This window comes from Meles meles, chromosome 12 (assembly GCF_922984935.1).
Source record: "Meles meles chromosome 12, mMelMel3.1 paternal haplotype, whole genome shotgun sequence".
Classification (NCBI taxonomy): domain Eukaryota; kingdom Metazoa; phylum Chordata; class Mammalia; order Carnivora; family Mustelidae; genus Meles; species Meles meles.
Window position 1 is genome coordinate 50,515,306 of NC_060077.1, and position 13,134 is coordinate 50,528,439.

The window sequence follows — 13,134 nt, forward strand, 5'->3', positions numbered from 1 at the left end:
AATCACAGATGACCACTACATGTCTGACTTAGAAAACTCAGGGTTTATACAACTCACTGGAGATAGGAAATATAAAATTCAGCCTTGTGGGCTTTTTTTCCTTCTAACAGGAAAGAAACAACAGAGGGAGAGCTGAAGGAAATGGTGTCCTGCCCACATTGTGCTCAGAGACCTGTGGAATATCCAAACAGATATGTCTACTGGAAGCTGGATTCATGTTTCACACTCAGCCAAGAAGATGCACATTTGGGAGTCACTGAGTATAGGTGGATAATCTGAAGTCAGGAATATAAGAAACCAGGAGTATGGATGAAATTTCCCAGAAAGAGTGTATATGGTAAAAGGATGTTCAAGAACAGAACATGAGCAATTGATGGGCAAGTTAAAGATAAGAAGCTGAATAGCTAGAAAGATAAAAAGAAAACTATCAGAGAAGTCAAACAACAAAGTTTCAAAGGAGGAAAAAAGTTAACACCATACTGACTAAAAATGTACATTATCGGGTGCCTGGGTGGCTCAGTGGGTTAAGTCTCTGCCTTTGGCTCAGGTCATGATCTCGGGGTCTTGGGATTGAGGCCTGCTTCGGGCTCTCTGCTCAGCAGGGAGCCTACTTCTTCTTCTCTCTCTCTGCCTGCCTCTCTGCCTACTTGTGATCTCTGTCAAATAAATAAATAAAATCTTAAAAAAAAATACATATTATCATGTTTATCAAACACTCAGAACTTAAAAATTCTTAAAATGATGCCAATATTTAGGAAAGTTCTTTCCATACTTCTAAAAATGTAAACTTTCATTTTTATAAAAAATGTAATTTAAAAAACACAACAGTGAATGGCAAAGTTCCACCTGCACAGAAAAGGGGAAAGTATGTATTTATAGTAGGTCTTATTTGCATAATCTAAAACAGAGATGGAAGTGGGGTTCCCTATGACCTTTTGTAGTTTTTGATGTTCTAACTGTATCAAAGTACTACCTATTCTGAATGTGAAGGTAAAATTTATAAATGAAATCTACTCTGCTAATCTGTAAGATGTTCCACAGCTCTAAGCATGTTTTCTTTCACTTTAGGGGGATCAAATCTGTAAGCAGTGAATTCTGTAATACCAAATTTCAGTCAATGATTTACCTTAACAGATGCTTTATCAGCACTGAATCTAAAGACTACACATATACATAAAAAAATATGTAAAAAAATAAAGACCACATGTTATTACTGTTACTAAATCTTGTGTAATGAAAGGCTAATCAAGTGCTGCCAAGGGTTGCTAAGAACACTGAGTGTGCACTACCAAAAAAATGCAACTTAGGAAATATAAAACATAAGACTACTGTACTTCCTCTAAACCAACTTTTATTAATAGCCCAGACTTTTATTCTTTGTAAAGAATACCTAATAAGCAAAAATTATCTTCTATAAGCTCAAAATTCAAGAAGTATTATCTAATTAAACTGGGGAATTTTTCAACTTTTTTTCTTAGGAATTCAAAAAAAATTTAATACTCAATGAATTAAGTGAAAAGCAGGATAAGCAATTCCTATTAGCCTTCAACCTTCCTTTGAAATTAAGAAACAATCTCAGGAAATGTCACTGTCAGTCAAGTCTCCAAACTCTCTCCCTTACCCTACATATGTATTTAGTAATTGAGTCCTCTTAGTCTTACTTCAAATACTCCTGAATAGGACTTCTCGTTTTCTTTATACTTTCTAATTATGTACTGCCTTCATCTTCATTACAGTGTTTCCTATGTACATCCTCCATGCTGGACACCATGAATTATTTTATTTAATCCTCATAATGACATTATAGAATAAGTATTATCTTTCCCATATTATAAAAATGATTCATGGTACACAACATCAAATGACATTGCTAGTATCAAAACAGCTATATTTCTTTAATTTACATATCCTCAGAATGTCACTGAATACTTCATTTAAAAAGCATGGAAATATAAGGTCTTCAATTCCTAGACGCACATTAGAATCACCTGAGAAGCTTTATCCAGCCAAGGTTAAGAAACACTAGACTGATTTTTTTAGTTTTTTTTCAAGTTTCTTCCAGTTCCAAAATTTTTATTTCTGTTTACTATTTCCAGATTGTATGTCTTCAAATGAACTACAACAGAAAGACTCTTTACTCCCCAAGTTTTTCCCAAATAAAAATTAAATTAGTAAAAACTTTTCTTGGGGGGGTACTTCGGTGGCTTAGTTGGTTAAGCGTCATGATCTCGGTGTCCTGGTATCAAAGTCCCCAGTGTCTTGGTATCAAACCCCCAGTCTGGATCCCTGTTCACTGGGGAGTGTGCTTTCCCTCTGCCTCTTCCCCCTGCTAGTGCACTCTCTCTATCAAATAAATAAATAATCTTAAAAAAAAAAAAAAAAAACTTTTCTTGGGGCACCTGGTTGGTGCAGTTGGTTGAGTGTCCAACTCTTGGTTTTGGCTCAGGTCAAGGTCTCAATGTTGTGAGATCGAGTCCTGTGTTCAGCATGGAGTCTGCTTGAGACTCTCTCTCCCTCTCCCTCTGCCCTTCCCACTCATGCACATGTGTGCTCACTTGCTCTTTCCTCTAAAATTAATAAACCTTTTTTTAAAAAACCTTTTTTAAAAAACTTTTTAAATTTAAACTGTTCTCTCATAATTCTTTCCTAAACCAATGGGATCTAACACTTTGTATACACACTAATACTACCAGATGACAAAAATAAGTGAACAATAACTATAATGTGGCTAAAACTTAAAAATGTAATTTCTTCGATGTATGTTTGAGAAGGAAAGACTTACACATAACAGAGTCATATTTTCTAATGGCAAAATGTTCCTAGTTTATATACGAAAATAATTATGTCAATGGTTTATGCTATTTCAGAAAGTAATACCAATGCTGAAAACTACTATTCAAATGATCTTCCAAGGTTTGCCAAGATAAATAGGGCCCCATGTGCATATACCAAAGGAGCTAAAAAGTAGTGTACATTTTCTTTTCTTTTCTTTTTTTAATTTACGTGACAGAGAGAGACAGTGAGAGAGGGAACACAAGCGGAGGCAGTGGGAGAGGGAGAAGCGGGCTTCCCACTGAGCAGGGAGCCCAATGTGGGACCCGAGGACCCCAGGACCTGAGCCCAAGGCAGATGCTTAATGACTAAGACACCCAGGAGCCCCTAGTGCACATTTCCAATTACGTCAGCTTTTTATAACCATTTGGTCTCTTTCCACACCCCCTTTGCTGGTTATCCTTCTTGTATGTATGCCTGCCTGTAGACCATACCTCCCCATTTCTGATTTACTGCGTCCTAGCTACGGGCTAAAAATTAAAAAAATAAACTTGCTAAAATATGTATAAGGTTAAAAATATAATGAACTTATAATGTTTTTGAACTAAGAATACATAGGGCCCAAACAAAAAAAAAAAATAAAATGCCTAAGTGTTAGTACACTGGCTTTGTAAGTTATTTTTTTCCTTACAGATCGTTTTCCATCTATTCCTGGTTTTTGAATTCTTGACTTTGTTTCAAACAGGAGAAGCTTGCTAGATGTAGCCTAGTTCCAGATACATGAAATAGTACTTTAAATACCTAATTCCACTTTGGGGGGACATGAAACAAACTGAAAGTTAAACCTACATGTTATCCTATTTCCGATTCTCATAACTAGTTAAATGAAGTGAAAAATTCCATTCTGGAAAACTTTTTTAACCCAAAACATACAGTTCTTTTCAAGATCAAAATTCCTCAAACTGTACTTACTAACTAGCACAATGTCCCTTCTGGCAGACTGGCTGTATTCATTATGTACTGATGCTTTAGTTTTCTCAAATCTACCTTCCTCCCTGTTTTACCTCCAATCCAACTGCTTTCCTTCTAGCTGATTCTTTTCCCTCTCTAAAACCCCATTTTTCTTTACTGGCTCAATTCTCTCTTATTCCTCCTACTGTGAAGATATATTTATTCCTATTTTTTCAAAAACTCCTCCTCCTTTAATTCAACGTCTCAAGCAACATGACCTCCAAAAGGCTCATATTTTTAAATGAAAATCTGGCCATGTATTCTAAATTAAACCTTGACCAACATTAGGAGGCAAAAATTTTATTTCAAAATATACAAGTGGCAGCTTTTATATCCACTAGTAAAATAGGATGTAAAATGGTGACCTCATATTAAAACAGTGAAATAATGGTCAATAGTAATGAAATTATCTTTTTCCTTTATGATGGTTCTTAACCACGATGGAAGTAATACCTTCCCTAAATAAGTGGTAATAATTTTTACTATCCTACTTAATCTACAGGGAAAAATGTAAATTCTATAAAAAACAAATGCAAAAACCTCAGAAGTGTGTAACATAACGGGTGAGAACAAAATAGTAAATCCTAAGAGGTTTGTTGTACCAAAATGAATTTCTATGATAAGCTCAATTTTATCACATTGGCAGCTCAAGAAATACTATCTTCCTGAAGAGAGGCAAGAGAAATGAGCAACTAAATCTCAAGATACATGATCTGACCAAACATTTTTTGTACTCTACATAAAAGCTAGACACAATATGAGACATATTTGAGAGGCTATAATGTTTGAGGCTTTAAGACATTTCTACATTTTATGGAGACAATATTTCAAATCAAGACAAACTGAAAAAAATCTAGTTTGCACTGTATCATAAGTTACACAAAGAATTTCAACTGGTTAGCTAGAAGGGACACATAATCAGCAGAAGACATTTTGCGAAGTACCACTTCCCAACTACCTATATGATTCTAAATAAGACTACCTAAAGCGAAATGTCCCCCTTTCCACGCTCAATGCCCTGAGACTTGAATCCCTGCCATAATTAGTTGTTACTGATGAGAACATGTTGGGAATCTGTCATATCTTCAGATGTGCTAGAACAGGGAAACTAGGATAAGACTCAATTACAGGTCACCGTGGTAATGATAAGCTAAATTCTTTTTTTTTTTTTTTTAAGATTTTATTTATCTATTTGACAGAGAGAGAGAGAGAGAGAGAGATATCACAAGCAGGCGTAGAGGCAGGCAGAGAGAAAGGGGGAGAGCAGAGAGCACGATGCAGGGCTCGATCTCAGGACCCTGAGATCATAACCTGAGCAGAAGGCAGAGGCTTTACCCACTGAGCCACCCAGGTGCCCTGATAAGCTAAATTCTTAACCTCCACTCTAATCTATACTTTAGTCCCCAAACTATAAGCGGACCCAGTCATATAACATTTTTTTTTTAAATTAACACCTAAGTAAAAGAATAATGCTAGACCAAGAAAATAACCAAAAATGATTAAGGCATTCATTTCCATAACAACATAAGAAAATAATCAAGACACTGCAGGTTTTAAAATTCAGATTCAAACTCTATGAAGACCTAGCTAACTTCTAACTGGATATACCAGCTTAAGAGCAAATTGGTCAGGATTTTATTTTCTTTCCATCCTTGTAGTAACAAGACATGATAGCATAATGTACAAACTGCTTTCAGTAAGGCAAGTGTTCAAATCCCATGCTTACCATTTACCAACTATAAGTCCCTGAGCATGTTAATTAACCTATCTGAGACTCTATTTCCTCAACTATAGAATGAGCTAATATCTTAAAGGCTTCTGAGGATGAAATACTGAAGGGAGTCAATGCATAGTAGTCATTCTGCAAGTGTCTGTTCTCTCACCAAAGAAAGAGTTTTATGTGAGAATCCAAAGTAACTAATATTCTCTTAGTTATTCCATGGACAGCAAAACAGAATACAAATCTAACATTTAAAAGAATCATCTAAGGTAACGGCAAACTAGGACATTCAAACAACTCTTCACTGAGGACAACCAAAAAAGTGCAACGAATATTTTAAAAATATGTTTAAAGATATGGAAGAGCAGGGTAAAAAATGATCAGGCCAAGTTCAGAAAAAAGAAAATCCAGAGAGGTGGGCCCAAACTTGGGGGTGGGGAGGCAAGTAATATTTGCTATGGACATGTTAGCCAGTTTATAAAGCCAGCAGATAATTTCTCAAAACTGATAAAAGACATCAATTCACAGATTTCAGCAATCTCAACACACACCAAGGAGGATAAATCAAAGAACTCCACACATACAGAGAATATAGCAAGATTTCAGAAAAAGACTTCAGAAAGCAAAAAACAGATTACCATCAAAATAGTAATACCAACAACTATATATTCTAATAGATACAAGCTAGAAATCTGTCCTGGCAAAAATATTCTGTAACGACAATGGTAAAATTGAGGCATTCTCAGATCACCAAACAACGAACAAACCTGTCCGAAAGAAAATACTAAAATATGTTCTTAAGGGAGTTTTTTTTTTTTAAAGCCGAAAACTGATTCTTTGAAAAGATACACACACACACACACACACACACAAACACACACAAAAGGGAAAAAAAAAAAGATAAACAACCGGCAGGAAGGATCAAAAACATTTTAAAAGAGAAGGCATAAAAATAAACTATGTGAAAAATAAAAAAGAAAGTATCACCACAGATTCTGAGGACATAAGAAAGATATTTCATGAACTTTATGCCAATAAATCTGAAAATTTACTAAATGCTAAAAAGCACAATTTACCAAAATAGGAAACTCACAAAATGTTATAAATTGTGCTACAATCAATAAAGAAATTGAGTTAGTAACAAGCCTTCTCACAAAGAAAACTCCAGACCCAGGAGCTTTCCTAAAGAAGTGTAAAGAAGTACACCAATCATTTAAGAAACAATAACTCTATCGTACAAACTATTCCAGGTAAGAAAAACTAGAATTCTCCAGCTCATTTTATAAAACCAACATAACCTCAAAATAAACCTCAGACGAAAGCATTATAAGAAGGGAGAAATTAAAGGTCGATTACACCCAAGAACAAGGACATAAAAATCTTGATCAAAATTTTAACAAACTGAATACAGCAATTTTTTTAAGAGACCATGACCAAACCAAACCAAAGACCCTGACCAAGTGGGTCATGAAAAAGTAGGTTAATTACAAGAATGCAAGATGGACTGCACATTAAAAAGTAAATCAATGTAATTCACATTAACAGATAAAAAAGAAAAAAATTATGATTATCTCATTAGATGCAATAAAAACATTTAATAAAATTTAACATCCATTCAAGATATAAACTCTTATTTAGCAAAACAGAAACAGAAGGGAACTTCCTTAATCTGATAAAAGGCATCTACAAAAAACTACAGCAAACATCATACTTATTAACGGTCAAACAGTGAAAGCTTTCCCTTTGTGATCAGGAACAAGATAAAGATGTCCTCTATCACCACTTCTATTCAGGAATGTAGTGGAGGTCCTAGCCAGAGAAGTAAGGCAAGAGAAAGAAGTAAAAGGCATAAGGATGGGCAAGAAAGAAACAAAACTCATTATTCACAGATATGTTCGTGATACAGAAAACAGAAGGTATCTACAGGAAAATTGTTAGAAGAGTTGAAGAAGACTGTGAAATTCAGTATCAACTGACTTTCCGTGTAAATAGCAAATGCAGTTAGAAAATAAAACGTTGTTGGGCGCCTGGGTGGCTCAGTGGGTTAAGCCGCTGCCTTCGGCTCAGGTCATGATCTCAGGGTCCTGAGATCGAGTCCCATGTCGGGCTCTTTGCTCAGCGGGAGCCTGCTTCCTTCTCTCTCTCTCTGCCTGCCTCTCTGTCTATTTGTGATCTCGCTCTGTCAAATAAATAAATAAAATCTTTAAAAAAAAAAAAAAAAGAAAAGAAAACGTTGTTTAAAAAACAGACTCTTAAAATAGCCTCAAAAAATATGAAGTGCCTAGCAATAAGTCCAATGAGAGATGTACAAATCCTCTGCAGGAAAAATCATAAAACTCCACTGAAAGGTATTTACAGGATTAAATAAGTGAAAATATATGCAATGATCATGATTTGACAGACTCAATATTGTGAAGATATAAATTCTCCCCAAATTAGAGTCAAGACAATCTCAATGAAAATCAAAACAAATTATGGTGGACATGCTGATTTTTAAGACATATGGAAAGGCAAAGGACCAATAGCCAAGATATTTTTGAAAAACATAAGAAGAACTTCTCTTACATCAAGATTTATAAGACAATGACAAGTGTGAAAAGACAGTGGAATTTATAACAACATACCAATGAGACAGAACAGAGACCAGACACCCATATATACATGCACATTTGATATATATAGATAGAGGTGGCATGACAAAACAGAGAGAAGTTATTATTTTGTTTTTCCAATAGATAATGCAGGAACAGAAAACTATCCACATGGAAAGAATGAAACTGAACCCATTCCTCACACCATTCACAAAAATAAATTCCACCTAGCTGGTAATCAAGTTCAAAGCAATAACCACATGAAGTATTTCACAGTCAAAAAGAAATGTATTGATTATATATTCCTAGTGGGATACATCTTAAGGACAAACATCTTATTGTTAGTGGCTGAAATTGTTACACTGAAATTAATTTATATAGGTAGTAGTATGAAGCAAATAAACAACCATAATAATGTCATTAAGGTATCAAGAGTTTTAGAATAAGACAGAAGAGATTATACATGAAATGAAAGCTAAGGAAAAAAACTTTTCCTGAAGGGAAATAGCACTAATTCAACACTTTATTTCTTTTTCTAAAAACTGTGTTTACTAGTTCTGTTCACCAAAAATACCTAGAAACAATGAAAATCCAGTAATAATGAATGCCCCAAACATCCAAAATGTGGTCTCTAAATATCAATTCCCATTGAAAAAGTGCTGCCTGAAAAGAAGAGCTGAGGCAGAATAGTTCTGGGGCAGAAAATACAGTCAGCCTGACAGGTCTCTCAAATCCTGAAAGAAAAGAAGCTATACAAGAATACTTGAATCATGTCAGATGGACATAGCAGCCAAATGAACAGGCTCTCACTGACCAAAGAGGAGATAATCTGAAGTATCCAAAAAAAAAAAAAAGATTCCAATGGACACATTAAAAATACAAAACATGTATGTTTAGATGACAATAAAAAAAAAAAATCACTGGTCACCTTCACAGATTCACAGATTGCTAGGGGCCAACTTGTTATTCTGAAAACTGTTAAGAGGCTAGAAACCAGCCTTTAATCATGATTCTCATATAGGGACTCTCTATCTCAGGATAACCAAATACTTGATTGAAAGGAGTTTTTCTTTTTTAAAAGAAGTACAGCTAATAAATACAGAAGGAACTGTAAAATTAGTGATTCATCATTCTATATGAAATAACATAGCTGGCCAACAAGCATCAGTGACTGCTAAAACCATTAAACGAAAGGTTGATGGGGAAACTTATAATAGAGTCATCAGGATGGTATCAACTTTGCCCATCAATGAATCAATCTTTTTTCTTTAGGTAGATTTCACACCCAACTTAGGGCTTAAACTCATAATCAAGAGTTGCACGCTCTACTGAATGAGCCAACCAGATACCCTGTCCTGTTCATCAATCTTTTTTAGAAATCTAAATTTCCAGAGAGAACTGTTTTTTGTTTTTTTTTTTTTAAAGATTTTATTTATTTATGGGGTGCCTGGGTGGCTCAGTGAGTTAAGCATCTGCCTTCAGCTCAGGTCATGATCCCGGGCTCCTGGGATGGAGCCTCGCATCAGGATCTCTGCTCCGCAGGGAGCCTGCTTCCCCTTCTCTCTCTCTGCTTGCCTCTCTGCCTACTTGTGATTTCTGTCTGTCAAATAAATAAATAAAATCTTAAAAAAAAAAAAAAAGATTTTATTTATTTATTTGACAGAGAGGGAGATCACAAGTAGGCAGGCAGAGAGAAAGGGGAAACAGGCTCCCTGCTGAGCAGAGAGCCCGATGGGGCTCGATCCCAAGACCCTGAGATCATGACCTGAGCGAAAGGCAGAGGCTTAACCCACTGAGCCACCCAGGCATCCCACCATTCATCAATCTTAATATGACTAAAAATGGAACAAGCAAAATGTTCCCCCCTGATGTGATACATACAATAGGCAACACAGCACCACCAATGAGATATTCTTTCCTTTTTTAAGTGGAGCTCAACACAGTCGTTAAACTCACAACCCTGAGATCATGATCTTAGCTGAGACCAAGAGTCGGACACTCAACTAACTGTGCCACCCAGGCGCCCTCAATTAAGTATTTTTTTTTTTTTAAGATTTTTTTTTAAATTTGATTTATTTGAAAGAGAGAGATCACAAGTAGGCAGAGAGGCAGGCAGAGAGAGAGGAGGAAGCAGGCTCCCCACTGAGCGGAGAGCCCGATATGGGGCTTGATCTCAGGACCCTGGGACCATGACCCGAGTCAAAGGCAGAGGCTTTAACCCACTGAGCCACCCAGGCGCCCCTCAATTAAATATTCTTAACACAAAACTGAATTTAACTCTAATCAAGCTTCTCTACCTAATTATCAGTTTATAGGAAATAAGAGATAAAATGGAAGAATACATTAAAGGACCATGAGGATACACTTAGCCAAGTCCTGAATGTAAGATACCCAAGTTCTTCAACAAATAAATGGAGAATAAAAAAGATTAACTGATACAGATTCAAAGAAACTTAAAACACATATCAACCAATGCAACATGTGGACCTTGTCTGGATTCTGCAGCAAAAAATCATTTAAACATTTGGGTGATTTAAGACAATCAGTAAAAAGTGAAGATAGCCTGGGTATAATAAAGACATTAAGAAACTCTGGTTACTCTTGTTGGGTGGAATACTGCTGCTTCTCTGCTAGAGATGCATACTGAAGTATTTACCAGGGAAAGTATATGATGCCTGGGATTTGCTTTGAAATACTACATGCTTATTCATAAATTATATGTGCAATTACAAATTAAAATAAATAAATAAGTAGGCAGGTGGGTGAATATATGAGTGAATGGATGAATGGATATAACTTCTTCAGGAAGGGAAACAATTCTAGATGAATTGATTCAAATTAAATATGAAAACAAAACAATGAAGCTTTTAGATCATATAGAAGAATACCCTGATGTTCTCAGAAGGCAGAATTTACTAAACAAAACTTCAAAATCACTAAACAAAAATGTGTTATCCTGTACATAACTCTATATAAGATTTTGTTTACTTCACACTATTTTAAAGTTACTTACTGCTGGTAAAAGAGACTGCATATTTTGATTAGAATCTGCTATTGTAGCAAGGTAGACCAAGTTCGTATGCAACATCTGCTGATACCTATTAAAACAAAACAAATACCAATATTAAAAATAATTTTCTTCCTACTGCTTAAATACAAATAGCATTCTCATTATTTCTCAAGTTTAATAGAAGATTTCTGTTACCTGAACATCAATAGCACTCAATTATTTCCTAGTTCCTCTGCAAAATAATTCCAAATAATAAATACACTCCAAGATAATAACAGACACACAGATCTTACCATGTGCTAGATATTGCTATAGTTGTTTTATATACTCATATATTTCAGTCAATCCTCAAACCCAAGCTCTGAGGTAAAAGTACTTATTTTCTCCATTTTACCAGATGAGGCAACTGAGGTTTAGAAAGGTTAATAACATGCACAATATTTGCACAGCTCAGGAAATGGAATTACTGGGATATGTACTGCCTCTATACATAGCACATGTGTTTTTAAAAACAGATCTAGAATGAAGGAATTCAACAAAATTGACATGCTTATTCCCTCCACCCTGCCATTTTCATATTGCCAAAAACCTCAAACCCAAGTCAAGGCAACAGGCTCTGCTGAAAATGTCAGGAAGGAGGCAGGAACACACAACTTTTCTTTCTCCAGCAGCAGTAAGCAACAACTGATACCTGCTGCAGTTATACCGAACATCTCTTAGGGCTCAGCATGCAGAGAAAACAATGAATAGTTGTCTTCACTTACATATATATGTGTGTATATACACACACACACACACATACATGAGTTTATATTATATTATATACACATACATACATATATATGAGACAGAATACGATAGGGGACTAATACCATTAAGAATTAACTTTAAAAAACAGGGGCACCTGGGTGGCTCAGTGGGTTAAAGCCTCTGCCTTCCGCTCAGGTCATGATCCCAGGGTCCTGGGATAGAGCCCCACATCGGGCCCTCTGTTCAGCAGGGAGCCTGCTTCCTCCTCTCTCTCTCTCTCTGCCTGCCTCTCTGCCTACTTGTGATCTCTGTTAAATAAATAAATAAAATCTTTTTAAAAAAAAAGAATTAACTTTAAAAAACAAAGCAAAGTCTTACTAGTGCAATGAAGTGGTTAAATATGTTCATGGTGATCTTATGAATTAGTTTTACTAAGTCTCTGCAAATTGGTAGTGATCCAGTTAACTAGTGTTTGTAAACCTTCCAAATACAAACTTATAAATCCTACACCAAATTGTTAAGCTGTTTTAGAATTTTGTTTACCTAGAAACATTAAATACAAATTAAAATAATGAAAGTAAGATAAAAGAACTTTATTCCGCTAAACAGTCTTCTAACACAGATCCCAGGTGAAGTTGTTCTCTATACACCATAGAAGGAATCCTAGGAAATCTTTTGCTGCATTATTTTATTTCTATTAGAATTGGCTTTACTACTTTTTTCTTATTAGAGAAAAAAAAACTTACTTCTCACTGACCTTCAATTTTCCTAACAAGTTCATGTTCTCTTGTTTATTTTTTACAGATTTCTTAGAGGCATAACCAATAACAGAGATCCACACACATTTAATTTGTATAATTTGATGAGTTTGGACATATGCAAACATCTGTGATACCATCACCACGATCAGGGTAATAGACATAACCAATATTTCCCTAAGTTTCTTGGTTTCCTTTTGTGTTTTTTTGTTGTTGTTTAAGAAGTTTAGGCTCTTGGGCACCTGGGTGGCTCAGTGGGTTAAGCCGCTGCCTTCGGCTCAGGTCATGATCTCAGGGTCCTGGGATCGAGTCCCACATCGGGCTCTCTGCTCGGCAGGGAGCCTGCTTCCCTCTCTCTCTCTCTGCCTGCCTCTCTGCCTACTTGTGATCTCTCTCTCTCTGTCAAATAAATAAATAAAATCTTTAAAAAAAAAAAAAAAAGAAGTTTAGGCTCTTAATGCTCCTCCTCACATATTACACTATGTGGCTCAATCAGACATGATACAATATTTGTTACAGTGA

General features: G+C 35.5%; 1 protein-coding gene across 3 annotated transcripts in view; it reads right to left on the minus strand.

Moving 5' to 3' along the window:
- The window catches only part of SS18 (SS18 subunit of BAF chromatin remodeling complex), a 92,731-nt gene that overhangs the window by 63,572 nt on the left and 16,025 nt on the right, over nucleotides 1–13,134 (minus strand). For all 3 annotated transcript variants that reach the window (XM_046025360.1, XM_046025361.1, XM_046025359.1), the window contains exon 3: nucleotides 11,108–11,192. In XM_046025360.1, coding sequence (XP_045881316.1) covers nucleotides 11,108–11,192 — 85 coding nt within the window. The remainder of the gene's footprint in view (nucleotides 1–11,107; nucleotides 11,193–13,134) is intronic.